This window comes from Amphiprion ocellaris, chromosome 6, assembly GCF_022539595.1.
Source record: "Amphiprion ocellaris isolate individual 3 ecotype Okinawa chromosome 6, ASM2253959v1, whole genome shotgun sequence".
Taxonomy (NCBI): Eukaryota; Metazoa; Chordata; class Actinopteri; family Pomacentridae; genus Amphiprion; species Amphiprion ocellaris.
Genome location: NC_072771.1, coordinates 24,137,969 through 24,161,158, shown reverse-complemented (window position 1 = coordinate 24,161,158; position 23,190 = coordinate 24,137,969). Strand labels below are relative to the sequence as shown.

The 23,190-nt window shown below is 41.2% G+C and overlaps 1 protein-coding gene across 5 annotated transcripts; it reads right to left on the bottom strand.

Annotated features, from left to right (window-relative positions):
* Positions 1-4,222: 4,222 nt before the first annotated feature.
* tbx5b (T-box transcription factor 5b) lies at positions 4,223-18,589 on the bottom strand. Of its 5 annotated transcripts, none has more exons than XM_023294159.3 (9): positions 18,168-18,589; positions 17,091-17,264; positions 16,677-16,771; positions 16,209-16,328; positions 14,625-14,772; positions 13,004-13,156; positions 10,655-10,746; positions 9,406-9,659; positions 4,223-8,105 (listed from the first exon to the last, which is right to left on the bottom strand). In XM_023294159.3, the coding sequence occupies exons 2-9, from the start codon at positions 17,256-17,258 to the stop codon at positions 7,519-7,521; spliced, it is 1,617 nt and encodes a 538-aa protein (XP_023149927.2). In that variant the 5' UTR covers positions 17,259-17,264; positions 18,168-18,589; the 3' UTR covers positions 4,223-7,518. The 5 variants fall into 5 exon arrangements, with proteins under 5 accessions (XP_023149927.2, XP_023149929.2, XP_023149931.2 ...); XM_023294161.3 differs by having other exon boundaries at positions 4,223-8,102; XM_023294163.3 differs by having other exon boundaries at positions 17,118-17,264; positions 18,168-18,588.
* Between the last annotated feature and the right edge of the window lie 4,601 nt (positions 18,590-23,190).

Genomic DNA, 23,190 nt, shown 5'->3' with positions numbered 1-23,190 from the left:
CAGTTATTTATGCTCTCTGGACAGTGAACAGAAAACCTGTGATTGGACTGAAGATCACTGACTCATTTTTGTTTTCATCTTAAGTGTGCTAGAATAATGTAGCATATTTCAGTGAATATGGGGGTCAGAAAGTATTCCACAGCCCTTTCCATCACTTGTTCTTTGTGCTCCTTGTAGTCAATCTTTCCAACCACTTGTTGTTTTCATGGCCCCAGTTTATTTTCTGGTGTTTGACCTTTTGCCTGTTTCCTGGGTTTTTGTATCTGCCCTGTTCCTTGTAAGTCTTGCCTGTCTGTGCTTCCAGCTTTTTACCCTTTTGCCTGCTCCATTGACTGCTTTCATGTGTGCTACCTCAAGCCCATGATGTTAAAGCCTCACTTGCCTCATATGTGCTGAGTTTGTTTCCTCTCACCTGAACTGTCACACTGTTATCTTCAAACGTTATATCAGAGTCAATCAAGTGTATTGTGTAGTCTTAGAATCTGACACAATATATATATATTGTCACATTAAACATGTGCATCTTGTCACTGCAGAACCACCTGTTTTCACTGACATTTCTAAAATGTAATAACTGACCCGACTCAGCTACCCACCCAATTATTAACACGTCTAAGCACATGCATAGGTGTTCTTTATTCTTATATGCAAGAAATTAGGAATTTCTTGTTACTGTTTGATTGGCCGTGAGGTTTGTGCTGTTGACACCAGCTTATATTCCAACTGGTCTTGGATCATAAATATCTGAAGCAGACCATAGATTTTTATGTGAGGATTCTGTTGCATTGTGTTTCATTCAAGTCCGTGTGACCATTTCTAAACACTGGCTTGATGATGTTTTTTTTTTTATAAGTGTCTCTGAACAATATTTACTTACTATTTTTAAAGTTTTACAGAGTTTGTGGCAGATACTTCTTCATGTAAACCGTTTGGTTTCTCTGAAGCTCTGCCAGTTGCTTCAAGTCACTTCCAAAAGTCACATGAGCCTTTTCTTAAACATCGTTTTGCTTGTTTCTGCTTCTTCTATAAAACAGTATTTTAGGATGTGATGTTTAATTCTGGGCTGAACAGTGGCTTGGTGACTGGCGCTTATGCCTTGAGGCTAGAAGATCCCTGGTTCGCATCCCGGCCTTCCCAGGATATACATGCATGGAGTTTGCATGTTCTCCCCTGTGCATGAGTGGGTTTTCTCTGGGTTCTCCAGCTTCCTCCCACAGTCCAAAAAACTTGCTGAGGTTAATTGATAATTCTAAATTGTCCATATGTGTGAATGTGAGTGTGATTGTCTCTATGTGTAGCCCTGCGATAGACTGGCGACTTGTGCAGTGTCCCCTGCCTTCACCCCAAGTCATCTGGGATAGACTCCAGCTCCCCGCAGTCCTAATGAGGATTAAGCATTGTATAGCTATTGGATAGATGGATTTTTTTTTTTTTTTGCTTTTGCTCTCATGCCTTTGTTTAAATTAGTACAAAAACTGCAAATACAACAGTGAAATCATCAGTCCTGTAACCAGTGAAAGCCTTTACTCTCACACTTAAGTGGGCAGGTGACAAACATTTATATATCTATAATTAAAGGTCAACAGTGTGGTGCAAACAGATATTGAGAGGAAGTCTGTGTTTATGCTAATGCCTTGTCAGACAGAGAGGCCGGGGACTCTCTGACACCATCTATTAGTAATGAGACACGATCATAGAAATGCACTGAGGACGAACCAAACAAAGCTGCTGCTGGCAAACAATGGGACCTGACAGCCGGCTGAGTGAGTGCTATGAAATCGGGCCCCGTGTGCAATCGGTGTTCGGAGAGAGTTGGGTGCTCGAGTGGATTTGTTTGTTTATTGATGTTTGTGTTTTGTGTTTGTCTCACAGCAGTGGTCTTGTCTGACCTGTTTGCAAACACGTTTGTACACGAGTGGCAACAAGCCTCCAGGAATGAGCGGGCAACCAAGACGGAGGAGAGAGAGGGAAGCCTGGCAGGAGATGCTGAGGCAAGTACACTCTGGATACCACAGTGTGTGTTCTTTAATTCTGTTCTACAGATTCTGCAGTAATTGGAGCTGGGGCATCTTTAGATCTAATAAGATGAGACAGTGGGTCAGAACAATTTGCCACATATTTCTGTCACACAGCATTTGGCTTTTTGGGTTCTTTTATTTATTTAGTTTCTGTCAAATCAATTTCACATAATTTCACATTGTTATATGATAGATTGTTGTGATAAAAACATCAACTGAGGCTGCTTTAAGGATATAAAGAAGGAAAAACTGTTTCCTGAGGGCAAACATTGCTTTTGATTAATAATTTATAGAATTAAAATAATGAGTGCATTTCTTTGTGTGGTTTAGTCCAAATATCTGTGACGGATGTGCATCACAGAAACTTGTCATGGCCTGAGTATTTTGAAGCTTCTGTGGCTCCGGCCTTGGCACAAGCACAGCAATGACAAAATTCCTTTGTTCAAAACTGGGAGAACGTGAGGCCACGAGCAGCCTGTACAGTGGGCAAACAGAAGAGTCGCAAAGTGAAGCCCTGCTGGTAGTGATATCATTATGCTGTGTGTCCAGTCTGGACAAGGGGACCAGAGTGAGACCGAGGAGGAGGGGATGTAATCACTTCATTGAATGGGTTTGTGTGTGTCAGAATCCGAATGTGCGTGTGTGTGTGTCTATGTCTTTGTGCCATGCTCCTTGTGTGTTTTTGTCTCCAAGACAGTGTATGTGTGCATCTGTGTGTGTGTGTGTGTGTGTGTGTGTGTGTGTGTGTGTGTGTGTGTAAGTGGAGGATTAGCGTGCCTCTCCAGTCCTCTGGCTGTAATCAGATGGGACACTGGCTCCATGACGGCCCGCAACCCCCACCACCACCCACTGCGGGAGCGCCTCTATCCCTTTCACCCTGTCATGTGTGTTTGCCGGCTGGTCTTAGGACCCTGGCGGTATGTTAGGAGTTAAAACAATTATTCTTGCTCACATCACAGAGGCCTTTTCTTTTCCTTACAAATTTAGTTTCCACCAGCGAGAGTGACATAAAATCCTCTCCTCATTCGAACCCAATCCCGGGGCCTGACGCCACATGGCATGTTTATTTCTTTCTGTGTGATTGTTCTACACCGGCTGTGAGCTGCTGAACTGGTGTAAAAGTGAAAGTCCAGCGTTGAGGAGGGAAAGCTGCAGTAGCCTCATCAGTGTGTCGGTTCAGAGGTCTTTAGATAAACAGCCATTGCTGATCAGGTTAGTCTGAGCCCTCTGACCCTGGTCTGGGCTGTCTGCTGTTAGTTTGACCCTTAACCTCTCTTTTTGTCTTTCAGACTCAACATGCAGGACAACCCAAACGCACTCACTCACCCCCTCCTACCCCACAGTCACACACACACAAACACACTCCTACTTGGCCTCTTATCCTTGACAGCCCTTACGCTAATATTAAGATCTACTTCAGTGATTTCAGGGCTGTTTCAGCCATAAACTCTCATTTAGGGGAAAATTAGTTTGGGTCTGAGTCTTGTTACTATACTGTCCTTAACAGCATTAGGTCATTCTTGTGGCTTTTAAATACCAACAAGGATGGATAGTACCATTCAAATAAACCTCCACCATCCTGCTTTGTTACAACATCTGTAATGGCCAAGCTTTTCATTGTTATACATTATTGTATTTCCATTGTGCCGCCCTCTTAGTGCCATACAGTGCTTGCTAATTCAAATTACAGATACACATGCATCCATCAAGCTATTCTACAATGAGGTCCTTTCAACCTGCTCTGATGAAGCTCTAAAAACAGCCATCGCTCATCAGAACAAGCTTTGGTAAGATGGAGATTCTGGAAAGCCACTTACTAAAGGAAAAAAATCCCTCCAGGCTCAGAGACGTGGAATTTTAATATTTACTTTCAAACTTTTATAATGGGAAAAATGCTTAGATCTTAGCCTTCTTTATTCTCTATGGTATTCCAGGGTATTAGCTGTTTTACTAGTGCCACACTAGTCAGGAAGCACCGAGCTATCGCCCTTTACTGCCACAGAGACGAAGCACCATCAGACCCACAGAGACAAACCGTAATCAGCTTTACCAATTATGCTCCATCTCAGACCACTTATTCCACACAGAATGGCATCACTAATGCTAGACATCACACAAATGCCTCTCAGAGTTCTGCAAGAGACTCCGGCACGCATTTATATATTCAAACAAATAGTTCAGACTGTAATGAAAAAAGCTTTAAATAAGTCTTTGATGTCTTTTTTTATTTATTTTTTTTAAAAAAGCTTTTTTACAAGAGAAATTACTCTGCACAGCTGGAGAGTAGCTTTAACATACAAGACAGCAGAAACATGAGCTGTTCTCAGCAACTTTCCCAGTTTAGTCGCTATGCAAAATTGGAGCTCTGCAGGCCAAATGAGTGACATTTAAAAATGTCAATCTTTTTTTCTTTAACATGGGCTGTCGCAAGCGAGCACAGGACAGGAAAGATTAGTGTGGGTCTGTTTGAAAAAATCATGGATGAGTAAATGTGGATGAGGATGAGAAAATGAATAGATGAACTGGGCAGGAGGAGAGGAGTTAGTGGTGTGTGTGTGTGTGTGTGTGTGTGTGTGTGTGTGTGTGTGTGTGTGTGTGTGTGTGTGTGTGTGTGTGTGTGTGTGTGTGTGTGTGAGTGTGAGTGTGAGTGTGAGTGTGTTGTGGGGGGCCGTTGGAAAGATAATGATAAGCACCACTTAGGCTCTTTGATCACACAGGTTCATCAATCTACTGTCCGACCAGTGTGTCTGAGAAAGTCCTCTCCTGATGGATTAGGATCCTTTACACACACATACACAACCCACAGTGTTTAAAATTACCCAAAGCTTTACTCTCTCAAGTCATTCCGGGCCATGCAGAGGTCATCGCAGAGCCCTGTTACTGTACATACAAGCATGAAGCGATGCAACCCACTTTTTTAGAGCTGGAGGCCCCCGAGATCTCATTCGGTTTCCCCCTTCGTCTCCCCCCTCCTGGTCCTGGCCTAAGTTTGTCTGGAGACAAAGGGTTAAGGAGGACCAGACCCTCCGAAGAGCTGCCTGCTTAACCTCTGACCTTGTAGTGTATGAGAGAGAGAGAGAGAGAGAAAGGAAGAAAGAGAAAAGGAGACTGAGAGAAAGGCAGGTCTGACAACTTCTGACAGGCATATAACCAAATAATTAAATGTAAATACACTCGTTAAAAATTTACTGATTTCACAGCCTTTTACTACTGTTTTTTGAAATTCAATCTGTCATAAACTCTGATGAGTAAGAGGTTAACACGGAAACCCAAGATGCCAAAAAAAGAGGAACGATGGCGAAACGGCAGTGTTGAGTCTAAAAGAAGTCGGGGACCACCAGCAACACCCCCACCTTTCTTTGTCCTCCAACCCGACAAACCCCTCCCCTCTCTGGGCAGCAGGTTGCTGGTGAGTTGGTCCAGCTGGTGTCGACTGGAGATGCCAAACAACCTGTCAGAGATAAGAAGAGGTGGACAAGGTTTGCACAGCGCCCAGACCACTCCGAAAGTTTTACCGCTGAGAAGAGTTAGAGACACCGGGGACGGTTATACTTCATAAGACAGTAATAGTAAACACTGTTACACTTTAAACAGTTCCCTCTCACACTGCTGAATGTGGCTACGCTTGTTATCAGCTCCTTTATATTCATACATGCAGCGCAACTGATAACATGCACTGCACTTAAAAGAGTTTCCAGTCCAGAGGTGCTGAATGTACTTTAAATAACCCTCTGGGAATGTTAATAGTTAGTCTCTGCTGTCTAATCACAAAGAAGAACACTGCAACCAATTGGCTTTCTCTCTAAAATTTATTCAATTTATTTTGTTTATAAATCTGTACTTGTTTTCATAGAACAGAAAAGTTTGCTTGTTTAATCACGACTATTTATCACCACTTGGAGATGGAGCGTGGAACTGGAAACAAACCCTCAAAGAGAAACAAATATCTCTGAACAATACCATCATGTTTCACAAGTCAACACCAAACTATTCTTTACAAATCTAGAGTAATAAATACTATTAGCGGGAAAGAGGCTAAAAACAACCTATAAAACAATCCTTACATCCCACTGCCACACTCACACATTCACACACACAAAATCAAATACATAATAAGGAATGATGAGGATCTCCTCTCTGCAAACTGATGGTTTGTAATGTTAGAGCACCTTATCACACATTACTGCATTTCAAAACACCTGGACAGAAATGTAAAAACTGCATCATAACACAAAAGTAACTCCAAATCTCAGCTTGCTTCTATTTTGCACAGAAAGAGCCACAAATGTTTCTTTACAGTTAGCTACAAGGACTAAAGTGTCCCAAATCTGCAAAGAAGTGTGCTGAACCAAATGTGGCCGATGCAGTTAATGGAGTAATGGAGGGTTATGACAGGGACCATTTCAGATTTAAAATCAAGAGACTAATTTGTTTTGGTGCGTCAACATTAGCACGTTTACAGCACTGTGTGTCTTTGTGTTTGCTGAGCAATCCTCACATGTCAAGGATCAACACTGGACTCATGAATAATGCACAAACGAAAATGGGCCAACACACGCACGCATAAAACACAGTCGGCCGATAAAAGAGATAAAAGAGAGCCGCACGGTCATTGGTCAGCTCCCAGTGAACGGAGAAAGCCAATTGGTCAGGCGGGGGTGACTGAGAGGACAGCAGTGACAGCTGTGTGACGCTGAGTTGTGCATTTACCCAGAATGCAGTGGAAAGAGTGTTTACAGGTCCTTCAGCCTGTAGCTTGGTCTAAACAAACTGTTTATCTCTATGGTGCAGCGCCTGCAGCTACTACTGCCTGTCTCATTGGAAATTAACTCATAGCATCCTTGAGCTGAGCTGACATAGGTTTTACATGTACACACACACACACACACATGCACGTGCGTGCAGACAACTCATGCCTTTTCTCCTTCATGGAGAGTCAGCGTAGAGCCGTGCTTTGCTCCACTGAAGAGAAAAAAAAAACGTCTCCCTCGGGCTCTGCTGTGAGAGCTGAGATTATTTTGGTCAGTAAATGTTACTGCCTGTCTGACAATGGGTCACAATTTACATCCTTCACAATGCAAAAAGTGGGAGTCATTGAGAGGATAATAGCCTGTAGTGCTGTTCGTGGTTTGGCCTTAACAGGGCTCACAGTGCAAACATTTGAATGATGCCAGTCTTTGAGTTACACAAAGACAATAAAATGCAACTTTGATGTTCATTGTGCTGCATAGAAGGAGCAACACTGTTTTTTTCTTGAACATCTGGAACGTCATAGACGTCCAGGTCCTCACTAGTCCTTAACAATCTGCTGCTCCTTCCAGCAGAAGGGAGAAACATGACAACAGCTGAGACCTCTTCACATGGCACAAAATCACACTTTTCACAATTATTTTACAAAAGTTATGTCATATTTAGTCCATACACAGCGCAGCATCTTTCAGAAGAGAAGAAAGGAATCTCTGTCCACTAATCAGTCTTTCAGGGTCGTCCTCTGGTTCAGTTAGGAGGCTGCGCTCCATTCAGGCACTCCACAGCGGATGTGTGTGTGCGTCTCTAGTGTGTGGTAGAGGGGAGGAGACAGGTTGGGCGTGTAGCGAGGATATTCTCTGAGCGGAGAGCTGAGCTGCCGGTTGTGAATGTTTTGGGAGCTCTGAGATGGAGGTCCGGGGCTGTGGGTCTGGTAGGGATCGTGGCTGATGTGTTCCCCCAGCGGCAGGGAGCTCTGGTGGGCTATGGCACTGAGTCGGGAGCCCTGCGGACTGGAGCTGTAGGGGGGGTGAGGGGTGTAAGGCGGGTAGGGCTCCATGGGGGTCATGGCTGCAGGCAGAGGGCAGGTGTAAGACCAGGACGTACAGCTGAGTTCATCCATTCTGGGCTCCGAGCCGGCAAACATGCACGCCTGACGCTGTCCCATGTCTGAGCTGTAGGGGGAGTCGGTGAGGCCCAGGACGGGGTTGGCAGAGAGACCAGATGGTGGAGGCGGGTAGGAGGAGGGGTGGTAGTAGGATTCGCCCTCACTTGGGGAGCTACCGGCGAAGGGTTTCTTGTAGGGATGCTGGTTTCCTGAAGAGCAGTTCTCCTCCACTACTGAGACACAGGGGAAAACGTAGCTGATTTTCTATTTGACACTAGCGAGAAGTGAAAACTGGGAACGTTTCAGCTCAGAATTTACGACATCCCATTTACGACAGTTCAAGTAGCAGAGATGAGAACAAAATGTACACATGAAGTGAAATTGAATTAGTTTGATTTCAGAGCACAAACATGATGTCAGGGTTAAAATGTAATTTATATGCAGCATCAGTATCATAATGACATAAAACCCAGAACTGTAAAGAATACTGACTATTAGGCAGACTATTCTGGCTATTATACATGAAGAGTTCTATGATCTAAATTAACTATCAACAATGAGATGTCTGATTCTCAGCAAGGTTGAGAAGCAGTTGTTCTGTCACTGTTACCAATTTTCTTCTTTCTGCTGCTGGTTATTATGTCTGAATAGAACCGTGGAAGCGTACATAAGTGGGAAGACATGAAGATAAATGATTTATTCATTCATTCATTCATTCAGCTGCTGCCTGAGTAAATCTGATGCTAATTAGATATAGTTTGAAAACACAAGTTGTACGCCAGAAATGCCACTGAATAATATTAATCTGTTTTGTGCAGTTTCTGTGCTACTTTTCCAAAAGTTTTTGGTTTTTATTCATTTCAACAGCCTAAAAAAACAACCTGAATACCCCTAAAAATATTGCATACAGCAATACATCATTATTACCCTTATCTATATTTTAAAGCCTGTCTTGTGAAAGCAGCAGTTTTGGGCAATAGACTCTAATGTAGCAGCCAACAAATGATTTTCCTAAAGTATTTATTGAGAAAGCTACTTTGATTAGTACTGATGGCAGAAAAGAACCAACATAAAAAATTTCAAATGTACATTTAATATCAATCAACAACAGTTTTGTGCTTAACTTCAAATCTGAGATTAAGTGTAGGATTTTAGTTTTCTATTATAATTGTTTCTAATAGTTTTTTGGGTCTATTTTGTTTTTGTTTGTTATCAATATGTTAATACAAGATTATTACTATGTCACTATGAGTACTGGCCAAGCTGTCATTTTTTTGTTTGCTTCTGTGTTAATCTCTTGATGTATATGTAAAAACAAAAAATTATAATTTTGTTTTTTTTAATAAACCTAAATTATTTTTAAATCATTAAAAAAAAATTAGAATTACAAGGTAAATTAGAAAAACTACTTTCATTTACGTTAAAAGTAAGGAGATAAAATTACCACCAAGTAGATGAGTGTCAAATTGCATTGACCAAATTCATACCAGTGACTATTTTTTTGGTTTTTGTTGCCACTCAGCTTCCTCCTACCTTTCCTCTTGGTGCAGTGATAAACCTGCGGCTGCTGTCCGGGCTGCAGGTGTGGGTGAGGCAGGCTGTAGTGTGAGGGCACAGGGCTCAGCAGCTCCTCAGGACTGCTTCGGGTCAAGCCGTTCTCACAGCTGAAGGGGGATCTAACGGCCTCGGGGGAGCCTCGCAGACCCCGACTCTCCCCGCTGAACGGACTCCCAGAGGAGCAGGCCCTCTGACGGACAGTGCTGCGAGGGACCACTGGGTAATCCTTACTGAAACGCAAAGAAGCAACAGTTTGCATTGCACGTTGTTTTGGACTCAGGAATGCTGGCTCTCCTGAATCTGTTCAGGTATTCTTTTTTATGATTCTATTCTTTTTGGCGGTATTCTCTGTGTTCTTTTTTTTTGTCTTTTCTCCTCAAGTCTACTTAGATATTCTCCATCCTTTCAGCTCTGATTTCGTTCTGTACACACTGGCCTCTTGGTGAACTCTGTGGTATGTAGAAGACAACAGGCTACATCTCCCTGACTCCTGCTGAGACAGTGACACACACACACACACACACACACACACACACACACACACACACACACACACACACACACACACACACACACTCACACACTGTCTCTCTCACACACACTCATGCACGCACACACACACAGCCAGTGCTGTTGTGAGATAATTCACCGCTCTAAAAATAAACATCCATCTGTGTGTCACTTCAGATAGACTCTCCGCTCCTCTCCTCTCTGCCGACCACAGCAGCACAATAACACCAGAGCTCTGCATTCACGCCGCCCTCCCTCCCTTCATCTTTCCTTCCCCCTCCCCTCAATAACAGCTTCTCTCATTGGCTCGCTTAAAATCTCTAAACTGTCCGCCACAACACCACTTGAAGGGAGATTAGTTCGGCACGCAAACGGACACCATGTAGAGCCATCAGCTGATCAGCAGTGACAGCCTAATAGACCAGCAGCAACGTGATATCATGTATTCATCAATGCGGCGCAGGAACGGACGCTCGATGTGTTTGTGCTGCTTGTTTTGGACAAGATCAAGCTTCAGGTGACAAAGGCTCACATTTCTTTAAACCACTTGGCTCCACTTACGCACACACTCATGTCTTAGACCATATGCACCCCATCATAACAGCCCCCCCCCCCTCCACCTCCAGCTGAGAGAAGGAGAGAGAAGAATAGGAATTGTTTCCTCTGAATGCTCACAAGCACACAGACAGCAATTAATGAACAAATGTGTACTCACCCTTGTAGCTTGGCCATGCGGTGCAGCTCATTGTCATCGCTGCCTCTGAAGCCCTTCGCAAAAGGATTATTCTCTATCTTCAGCTGTGTAATCTGAAGAGAAAACATAGAAAACCTTTAAGTCACATCACCAGGGTACATGCACACAAGCCCAAACAAGTGCAGATTCATGCAAGCACACAAAGACCCAAATCGGTTTTTAACTCTTTCCTCCATTGACTGAATCAATAGTTTACTATTAGTCAGAGGCCCTGCAGATGTTAAAAGCAGCCCCGCTGAAGCTCTGCATGGCCAACATTCCTCAGCCGCTGACGTTTCCATCGGAGCAGACAGTGTTCTCGCCAGCTGACACAGAATAAACTGTTTACCCAAACAGTCGCCAGGTTTAAGGATTTCGGGCCAAAGCTTTTAGAGGTCCAAAGCTTTGAGCTTTGATGTTAAGTCTTCAAACTTTTCTCAGTGATGTCATGAACCTTCGTGTTTTGAAGGATTTCATTTGGCCACAGACCAGGTCCAACCCACAGCAGTGGACTGAAGATCTGACACAAGTTCAGGTCCACACAAACTTTGAAGTGCCAACAATACAAATAGGCTCCAACAAAGGATCAAGAGCTCTAATTTATATACAAGAATATTGTTAGTACACAAGTGTGCTATTAATAGTCTTTGTTTTTCTATAATGTTTAGGTCTTTTTTACACAATAAACAAACATTATTACACAGAGTGGTAGGTTGTAGTACTGAAAAACTAATTAAATATGCACTTTGTACTATTCTGACACTGACTGCTGCTAATAACAACGACAATAATAAAAATAATAATAATAGTGACTACATGATTTTTTTAGGGCTGATAGTGATTATTATTATCAATACCCAATATCTGGAATACACACTGGCCAATCCTACACAAAACTTTATTTAAATTTCCTTGTTTATTTATGCTTTATCTATGTTTAATTAACAGAGAACTTTTCATCATTTATTTTTCAGTGGTTGTTTTTCATGATGTTTAACCAATCAGACATTGCACAGGTCCACAGAGCAACAACAGATAAACAAGCAGCTGCATGAGAGCCAAAATAACACATTCTAAAATTCATTTCATTTATCAGCACTTTAAAAAAAAAAACAGCAATGCCAGTAATTGGATTAAAGCTGAATATCAGATGCGATTATTGGCGTATGTTTAATAACAAAATTATTGATATTATTAATTCTAATAATCAATAATAGTAGTATATTTTAGTTCATTTACAGTATTTCAGCTGTTCAAAATAGAAAAAACTGTACTGTGCACACATTGTTTCCAAACTACATGAAATGTCTACTGTTGTACATAAAAATCATGCTTCCTGATGGATTAAATATTTGCTGCGGATTAGTTTTTTGAGCTTAGTTTGTGCTTATTATTTAGATTTTTATCCTACCACATTTAAATGGAAGATAAAAATGTGCAGAATAATTTTAGATTTTTAAAAAAATAATTTATAAAAATTAAGACAAAAAACAACTGCCAAACTGTGTAGAAAAATATTACTGTTATCTATTTTTGTCGGAGTTATTTGTTGTGTGAAATTCTCTTGTGACCAAATTGAAGCGGCCTCAGTGAAAACCTAAATAACCTCTTTCTAGTAAAAAGCCACAATCAGCTAAGATCAAGGGAGAGAAACAAGTCATTGCAGTCCAACACACACACACACACACACACACACACACACACACACACACACACACACACACACACACACACACACGCTCAAATGCACACAGATTCTAAATATGTTTAGATTGTTTACGTGTTTACAAATACCAACTAAAGACACATGAACAAAGAAGATGCAAATTGACTGTCTGGTTACAAAAAACTGACAGTAAAACACAAACTATGTGTGTGTGTGTGTGTGTGTGTGTGTGTGTGTGTGTGTGTGTGTGTGTGTGTGTGTGTGTGTGTGTGTGTGTGTGTGTGTGTGTGTGTGTGTGTGTGTCTGAATGGTCACAGATTTGACAGTAGAATAGATGTGATTTGCCAGCATAAGACTTTGAGATCCATTTCCATAATCGTGACAATAATTGTGAGGTAACCTTTGGCCTCAACCAGTGAAAAAGCGCTTCATGTTCACAGCAGCAAATGATGAGTAAACATCACTGTAGCATTCTTATGACATTAAAGCTATTTTCAGTGCATCTACTTAAGGCCACCTCATCCTATTGAAAGAATTTTTAAAACCACCAATATTTTACTGCATGAGTTGCTTCCAGCAGTGAGGACCCAGCTCTCAGACATGTTTAACTGGACCTGTTCCTTACTTTTAGTACTGTTTGACATTGTGACCTGCATAAAACATACCTTGTGGTTCTGATAGGACGTCACAGCGATGAAGGCGGTCTCAGAGAAGACGTGAGTGCAGAAAGCCGTGTTTTTGGAGCCGAAGCCGTTGTTCTCGTCCGCCTTGACAATGTGGAGCCGAGGCTGGTATTTGTGCATGGAGTTGAGTATTATCTGCACAGGCGGGAGATTGAGAGGGTGAGGCTGACAGGCCTGTCATGTTTGCAGAAACCCACCACCAGATGCTGGGACCTGGACGATAGAGTCCAGGTGGAGAGTAAAGCCCGTCTAAAGACGAGTTGCTTTGATTTCCAGATTTGTTGGCTTAGACGGATGTTTGGGACAGAGATTCATGGTTTAGGCCACATAGCAGCCGGATCAAACTGATGTAGGTTCAGGGGAGAAGTAACAGTTGATCTGTGTTTATGTGGCCACCCTCCAAGGCTGCAACCCAAATGCACCACAACACTGCAGGCCCTACATGGATATGGTTCATTTTTTTAATGTGCTGTAGTTAGAAAAAATACTTATGAAGGCGTTGCTTTCATTAAAATCTATACATGCTGCCAAATTAGCCACCACTTAAAAACAACGTAATCTGTGAAGCATATTATTCATTAGTAATTTAAATGTATTAATTGATGAGTGGAATGCGTGTTTAAGACTACAGACTCCAGAGTGTAAAGTTTAAATAATAATTTTATAAATCCTTGTGCTCACTGACCATTAACCTGACAGACTATTTCAGCAGATTGACAGAAACACTGTAAGCTAATGAAAGTTGTATGAGATTTATACTTTATTTACGCAAAGGCTGTAGTATTTGACCCTAACATATCACTAATGTAAAACGATAACAACTCTGTGAATTCTAAGCTATTTCCCAAGACACTGACAACTCCACAAGTGTTTTTTAATTGGATCGCGGCCCTCTGTGCATGCGCGTGGGCAGAGGCGCGAGCACGTTTGTTTATCCAGGGGGCTCAGTTTAATCGCAGTGACGTGTCCACCGGTGATATGCATTAGCTAATGGACTTCAGAGTCACTGAAATCATTATCTGTCACTTAAAAAGCCTCAAAATATTGTTTCTATTTTTCTGTGTGCGCATGCGCTGGGCACCAAGACAAGTGCGTAAAAAGGAAGCCCTGCGTTCACTTGCTGCCGCTCCCTACTGTGTGTGTGTGCGCTCGCGCGCGTGTGTTACTGTGGGGTAAATGGAGCAATGCACGCCGGGAAAGAGTCTCAGCGCTGCACAGTGTGAGTCCACTGTGCCCTCGTGGTGATTTGTGCCATGTTGTGATGTCGGCTGAGTTATATTCAGAGGACTGAGCTACATGTGCTACCAGCTGAGTGCAGGAGTGTCTGGGCAAGAGCTGCAGTTTGTATAATCATTTTTCTTACATTAGAAGCATTTCCCAGGATTAATTATTTAAAATGCATATTATAGCCACTTGGTTTGCCCCACAGACCACTTTCATTTGGCACATTTTAGGTGTGTTGTCTTTTACGCAGCGTAAAACTCCAGGCCCCATTACACACAAGGGCAAACATATTTTTTAAATGTAAGAAACACAGACAAAGAGCGAAAACTGGATTGGGCTTCAAAACATTAGCAGAATATTATTAAGAAGACAGACTCACGTGTCCAAACGGGTCCAGGTGGTTGTTGGTGAGTTTGAGCTTTTGAAAAGAGACCAGCTGACGGCTCCAGTGCGCCCCGGTGGCGGGAGAGTCCGGGTGAACGTAGAGCCTCCCGGGCATCGCGGGCTCTGCCTTTCCCGTTATGGACCTATAAGTCCAAAGACATAATCGGAAAACGTTCAGACATTGGCACACACAGCGGGTTACAGTGGTTTTGTCTGCTCGGTTTTGTCCCCCGTGGCGCATCGGGCCTCGGCATGCCTGCCGGCGGCTACAGAAGGCCTGACTAGCTGGAGGTTTAATTGGACAAAATTCACAGTTTGGCTGGAGTACACGCATGTAGAGCCACATCTGGATCTTAAGTCGCCCAAAATAACTCGATCACTTCCAAAAGCTCCTGCAACATTCGACATTTTCGACCCGAGAGCCATGGAAGTGATGAGGCGCTGAGTCAAAAACCTGAAATATTCATTATTATTAAAATATTAAAATCACCACAAAACATCAGCAAAGACCACAAACGTCTGATAAAGGTGCAATAATAATTATAGAATGAGTGAACTCCGGTTATTTTCTTGTTTCTTAACTGCAGCATGATGGTGCAGCGCGTAATCACTGTAGTCAAATTCTGCAGGTGAGCTTTTCTTTATATTTTACACCAGTCGCTTTACACGTTATACATGAATAATAGTGTTTACAGCTCTAAAAGAATAATAGACGTCTTGACGAAAAATGTAATGAATGTGTTCAGTGCTTTAAAGCCGCACGGTGTATGGCCTCTGTTTTGAGTCTGCGTAAAGGCGAAATGACTACAAAAAGGAAAGAAAAGAAATGTTCAAGTAATGCAAATCTTTTTCTAAGCATTGCGCAGTCTGTTATAATGGAAAGAATCGATCAACGATATAAACGCACAGAAATCCTCAAAATGCCCACAGGTTCGCATCGGAGCTCTAAACTTGGACTTTGTGTCACACTAAGTTCATCCACAAACTCCTCAGTTTTCATTCTAATGACCTGCGTCTCATCCTCTGCAGAGGTGGAACATTGACGGATCTCAGAGTCAGTGGTCCGTTCGGATTTCCCCTCAGCGCAACACACACACACACACACACACACACACACACACACACACACACACACACACACACACACACACACACACACACACACACACAATGGGAGGCTTTAATCCGGCCTGTCCGCCCCGTGAACCGTCATATTCTGATGTAACCGGCGGGCAGACACGGGGGGAAACGCGGGGAAGTAGGCCATCCCAGTCTGCAAGAAGGACCCGACCTTTACTCGGAGCAGAGGCGGGGGAGGAGAGGAGGGTTCAGAGGCACAGCAGCGGTTTACCAGGAGTTCACATCAGAGGTTTTACGATTAGGAATTAATGTGAGAATGTGGATTTTTTTCCCCTCTACAGATTATCCTTCAGATTATTTCACATATTTATTCTGAATAGTTGCGGAAGTGCTATTGATGTGTTTTCACAACGCACCCCTTCCAGATCAATAATGTCCAATATCGAAATTTGGATCTTGTCGATGACACACATAGACATGACATACAAACTTTACGAACCATTTATTGTCTGCAAATTTGTAGCGATGGTCGTCTCCGGGCACGATGTCCATCAGCAGGATGTACTTGGTTTTTGGGTTCAGTCCAGTGACCTTCACTTTGTAGCTGGGGAACATCCTCCTGCACGAAACGCATTCAGGAAAAATATACAATAAGTATACAATACTGATTTTCCAGCACGTGGAAATTTAGATGATAAAAATAAAATGGTTTTTAAAACACACACACACATCTAGGCCTCAGAGGCGCTGCTTTCAGGCAAAACATCCCTTAGGGCCTGGTGAAATGAAGCCTGCATTATTTCCCTGGAAGCACTGCTGGACTATAGAATCGTGATTCATAAAAATTTCTTTCAGCTTTTTAGTCGGAACACGAGAAATGGAGTCAAAAAAAATAAACTTTTAAGAATGAATATACTAAAAGTCTACATCTATTTTTATAGTAAACAATGATATTATTATTTTTTACCTCCCGGCCTTGGTGATGATCATTTCAGTTCCCACTTCATCAAACTTGGTCCAGAGCTCCCTGTCATGAAGGAAAACTTTGATTCCCTCCATCCCCTGCAGCAAAACACAAACAATGGAAAATGACTGTAATACTGCTGGACGCAAAATTAAAGCAGGCCCTCAAATATAGCAAATTTATTTCGGTAAAGTTAAGTACAATATACACACAGTCATTGTGCAGTAATTTACATAGCTGACAAATTATCTAGTGGTTGGTGAGATAAGCAAAGTCCACAGTAAATTGAACAGTTCATAAAAAGCAAAGACTCTGTTTGTTAGTGGTTTTATTTCTAAAGAAAAAAAATAAAAGTAGACATTAGTGTTGGATAAGCTGCTGTTAGTAGTTCTAATCAATAGTCTGATCAATATTTACATGATGAGCCTCAGTGCAGGCTGCTACCTGCTGGCTGGACGTTGTCTGCGGTGAAGATGGTGAGTTCAAGGTCAGGCTCGGATTCTCCTGTTTGGTCTCTTTTGGAGGATCCATGCAGTCCGAGTCCGGGCGCTCTGCAAGGCCGAACTGGTCCCCTCCGTTTGCCATGTCCCACTGACACACACACACACACACACACACACACACACACACACACACACACACACACACACACACACACACACACACACACACACACACACACACACACGGTTCATATATTTAGTTATATATGTACATTTAAGTTTCCATATGTCTTGTGTTTGGTCACTATACGAATAAGAATTTCTTACATGAAAACGAGCAGTTTGGCACCAAACACGATTTTTAAAAACTGTATCTCAGACAGAATCATGTATGCACGTCTGTTTAAAATTCTGCAAATTATTTTTGGTCTTTAAGAAAATCTGCTTCTTGTACGACAAATATTCAGCACTGTATTTTCTGTAGGCTGTAGATAAAATAAATTGATGCATTTTCAAAAACCTTGCAGGCTAATAAGCAGCTCTCTAAGGCCGTTAATTCTGGCGCTTACGATCTTTGATTCTGTGGTGAAACCCACAATTAATGGCTGTGTTTTGGCAAAATAAGTATCATGACTTACATTAGATGACAATGGCTCGCAGTGAGCTGCTCTGTAGCCGATCAAATAACCTAATTACAAGCTTCCACTTAGCCTGAAAGGAGATTAAATGTGCATCAACATGAACTTCTGCCACTGTTTTCGAAGAGAGCCACAACAATCGATCATGCACATTTATGTGAAATTAAAAACCCAGCTTGCAGAGCATATTCCAGCTGAGGTGGCGTATTATTTACCTTAGCTATAATGCTCTTCAGATTTTACATTTCAGTCCCAGTGCACGATATTTTGAGCTTTAAATTCTAATAACTGATTTACGAGTTAAACTCCAGCTTGCAGCTTTTAAAGTGCATGTCACTGACATGAAATAAAACAACCGCAGCCTGTGGCATGTGCGTCTGTGCACTGAGGATGGTCTCTCTGAGGGCATTTACCTCAAATGCACTGCTCTGCTCTCCGCGCACAAAACACGCTCATCCTGCTGCTGCGCGCTCTGCAGGCTGTTTACGGCTTTTTTAAGGCTTGCTTTTATATTTCCACTGAATTAAAAGTTAAAAATGCAACTGTCCAAGTGTTGCCACGTCGGTTCTCAGAAATCCACCATGTTTCTTTCGTAAATCTACAATATCATCGGGTTGCTTTTCGCTTCAGTGTCCGCCTCGCTGCTGCTTCTGCTGCTGCGCGCACACCGCTGCTCGTCCGCCCCGATGGCTCCAGTCCACGGCGACAGAGGAGGCTTAGGTCGGTTCAAAGCGGCGCTAATGTCTCCCTCATTTGCCCGGCGCTCGCTCCTTATTGTCCTCGCGGAGCCAGCAGCAGCCCTCATATGAACCACGCTCATCAGATCTTTCATTACAAATGGAGTCAAATCCACCTCACATGTTCTGCCCTCCCCCTGCTGCCCTCCCCGCGCTGCCATAGGTCTGCACGGTGCGTCTGTTATCTGCTGCCCAAATCAAGGCTGTGACACTGGCCAATCACGCGCACAGGCGCACACTCACTCTCTCGTACGCTGACCTACACGCACGTACGCATGCACGCGAACTCGATGCAGAATAATTTGCTTTAAAATATATACTTTTTAATTAATTCTCACAGTGTGTCTTTGTTCTTAAAGCATCGCAGCTTTCTCATTTCATTGTGTCGCACCAGCATGACCGTTCTGTCATTTTCTATCTGAAAAATATGATTCTAACTGATCTGATTGATCAGAGTAACTTGTTATTTAGAGGAGACAGTGTAGATATGCTTTTTTTCTGTATTAATTAAATCTTGTGATCCCTGATGCCAGTGGGAGGCAGCTACAGCCACATTAGGATGAAAACGAAGAAAAAATGTGTTTCTGGTATTTCTTACCCAGATTTTGAGGTAATGTGTTTCCACTGCTATGTGCGTAAAGGAGATGACTCATAACAACTGACTGCTTTATTTTAGGCTCTTAATTAATATCTTAATATAGAAATAAATGCCCTGCGGGTTATTAGTGAAAAAAAAACGCAGACTTCTTTGTTTCTACAGTACTTACCAACTATCAATACATCCAAATAAGACGTGGATTTGATTTGTATATTACCACGATAAATCTACAAAGGTCTAATCTCACATGAGGATTGTACAAAAATCTTTATAGTAGATTATAGATTCTGGATCAGACCCCTGTTGCAACAACATCGGGTTGACTCGAGGGAAGCATCGGTTTGACTGGATTACTGTAGATCCTGATAACTGGAGGCATCCAGAGTTGAAAGTTGAAGAGGTCACTGGGAGGTCAACATGCCGGATCCCTCCGTTATACGTTTCTACCGATGTGAGTCCGTTCCCATGGGCAGACTCTTAATTCAAGCTGTTTGTATTAATTTCAATATCACTGACTGTCCTCTGATTAATAATTTACTCTGAGTTCCTCTGCTGGGACCACATTAACAGCTTGTGTTGAGATAAATGTCAGCTGAACATGTCCTAGAGTAGCCTGCTGGAATTGATTCTAGCCTGTGTTGATATTTTTTATCATAGTATATAACAAAATATATTGTCTATTAGATATTATTAAAATAAGGTAAAGTATTACAGCCTGCAGGGATTTTTGTGCGTAAATGCGCCCTTTTACGCACGAGGATTTCTCGGTTTTTCTACACCTGTATGTGTCTTCGTTTTGTTTTCAGAGAAGCGTTCATAATTGCAGGTCTTACCGTGATTAAATATCCAAATCCCCGGTGATAGAGCTCCGGTTACTACGGCTCGGTGCGCAGCTTCTCCTGCAAAGTGCGACAAGCGGGTGCTGCAGTGAGCGCGCTGCCACTGCATGACATGCTCTGTACCCTGTGTGTGTCACTGTGTGTGTGTGTGTTTGTGTGTGTTTGTGCGCAGATCCATTCTCAGCTACTCTGATGCCCCACCAATAAACCCATCAATTTATCCACTCAGACACAAGCTGCAGCACGTTTGTGCAATTTCTACATAACAATTAAACTAATCAACATATATTAAAAAACAAAGAAAAATTATATTGTTTTCTGAACTGAAGAATTTGGGCAACATGCTGTACACTTTAATGTGTGAACTATTAAATATGCTGAACAATGATTTTAAGAAAGCTGAAAAAGCAGTTGAAAGTTTTTAGTAGGCTGTAGTCATATTATTCATCGTAGTCATATTATTAGACATATTAACGTTTTACTGCTTGTAAACAAGAATTTCTCTCAATAATGTTTATCGTATATACTGTTTTTTATTTACAGTGGGGTTTTGTTGAAGGTATACTTTAATACTTTTATAGTCTGCAGGTCAGTGATTTTTTTCTTAATGACATTTTTTTTAAAATAAAAGTTTTCAAATAAACTAACGTGGCGATTCAAAAATATTTCAAATAAAGAAAATTTATTTTGCATTTTTTTCGAACATTAATTTGATGACATCTGAAAGAACCTCATAGAATAAAAGTCCTGGGAAAGAATTTAGTTTCAGAGAATTAACTTATTTATTATTATTGAGTTGATTGCGTTCAAATGTTGACCCATATTACTGCATAGACTCAGTGTTCCTGTTCTCCCTAAAATAAACATTAGACTTGGATTCTTCCTGCCGGTGTGTTGCTGAATAATCTTAATAAACCGGTAAGAACTACTTTCTGATGATTTTCAATGCAAAATTCCATATTATTTTGCGGAAAAGAAGACTTGAGTTGAGTGATGCTGCTCAACTAAATATTGAAATCTTTTCTCTTCGGTCAAAACTCACTCTTTTCTGAGTTTTCAAACGTCAACACGACGTGGAAGTTTCCGTTTATATATTTTGAGAATCAAAATACATTTGCGTGTTTTCCTTTAAAAAAAACAACAACACAACAAGCAAAATAGAAACAAAAGAAAAAAAAAGTGTATTAATATAAAATGTTCCCAGAAAGTTCGGTGAACCCCCCCTTCGTAATTACAAACACACAATCGAAAATCAGTCTAAATATAACCCACCAAACAGCTCAAAACTCCTCTACTAAACGCTAAAAATATAAATTAAAAGCGTAAAATTATCAGACTGCTTTTTGCTGCCATGAAGGCTGAAAACTTTGTGTTTAATCTTTACTGCCTATTTGATCATTTGTCCAAATGGCATCATTAGAGAAATTCAGTTTAATAATAACCCAACGAAAACAATTTATTATTATTATTATTATTATTATTATTATTATTATTATTATTATTATTATTATTATTATTATTATTATTAATAATAATAATAATAATAATAATAATAATAATAATAATAATAATAATAATATTATAACCTTCAGAAATGAGTCTTTTGGAATACATGTAATAATAGTGTTAATAAATAGCTGAAATATAAATTATTAAATATTCTATCTAAAATGTTTAAATCATTTTTGTTGTTTTATTGTCTTTATATCTTACTCTCCTTAATTTATAGGATAATTGCTTTTCCAGAATTGTCTTTGATTATTTCTTACATGGCCTTTAAAACTGGGTGTGAGGAAACACACTATGAAGTTATTGCACCCTTTTAAGACACACTGTGTTCATTAAGGTTGGTGGCAGAATACATATCTTTTGTGGAATAGCATCATCTTGATTATTTAAATCTTTAGATTCTGCGTAATTAATCTGATTTCCAACCTGGTTGTTGCTGGATTTTGGAGTATAACTCTTCATTATTTGGTCTTTGGCCTAAGCAGAAGAAACCGGTTTCAATAATACCAGAAATGAGGTGGTGGTGGCGGCTGGAAGGCTCATTATTGTCCCATCCTGGCTTCAGCTGACTGGATCCTCTGTTCTCTGTCTGGAGGAAGTGGTGAAGGGGTCCCAGACCTCCTGCACTCAGCAGGTCTGTCTCACACACCTCCAGCCTGGCCAGAGCCAGTGTGTGCATGTGTGTGTGTGGCATCAGGGGGCAAGGTCAACCCATTTCTCTGCAAACAATCACATCACACAGGGCAAAATACATTCCAACCCCCCTGCCTCCAGTTTGTAAGGTGGTCTGATGTGGGAACAGCGGCCGGTGGGGGTTTGGCAGCGGTCCAGATGGGGGCCTCTCAGTCCAGATGAAGGAAAACCTGGTCCATATTAATATGACTTCATATTACACATGTTAGAAAGACTCAGCTTTCTGCACAGGCTCAGTTAAACACTGCACTCTTCTATAATCTCAGTGATAATCTGACTTCTTGTAAATGGGCCTTCAGATCAGATCACTTAGTGGTCAGTAATATCACACACACTGAGGTCTTTCCCCTCTAAAAACACCATACAAAAAAAATAATAAATTAACAAATCACTGCTCATTAATTCTATCAGTTTAATCTCAATTAATACTATAATTTAGGAACTTGACAAAGTACTGTGACTTGAAATCATAAAGTATTACAGGAATATTCTTGGAAATATTTAAAACACTGATCAAATTAATTTATTAGAATCAGTTAGTTAACATGAAGGCGAACTCTTTAGGTACGTTGAAAAACTGTGTCACTATTGTAGCTCCAATCACAGAGGTTTTCTGAAATTTTAAGGGTTCATCTTCATGGATCTTCACAACCAGAAACATTCTTCATTCACTACCAGGCTCAGCAGCTAACTGCAACACAAAACTTGAATATCTACAAAAACATGAGAATCTGATGCTAACATTTCTAAACAAGTGAACAAATTACATAATGAGTGACTATAACTTGACTGGATGTTTGAATTTTAGATTAATGACTTGATCTAAAATGGTCAACAGTGTTTGTTCTGTTACTGATTCTGCATTTATTTTCTGATGAGTCTATGTTTTGATTTGACATCCCAATTTTAGAACAGGGCTTTTATTTTGAAGATGAGTGTCAGTGTTAGGTGAAAAAATACAGATTTTTTTAATTGCTTGGCTCATCATACTCGGTTTTCCTTTGTTGTCATATTTAATCGTGTGACTGATACTGAATGTTCATTATAGCTGCTGGTGAAC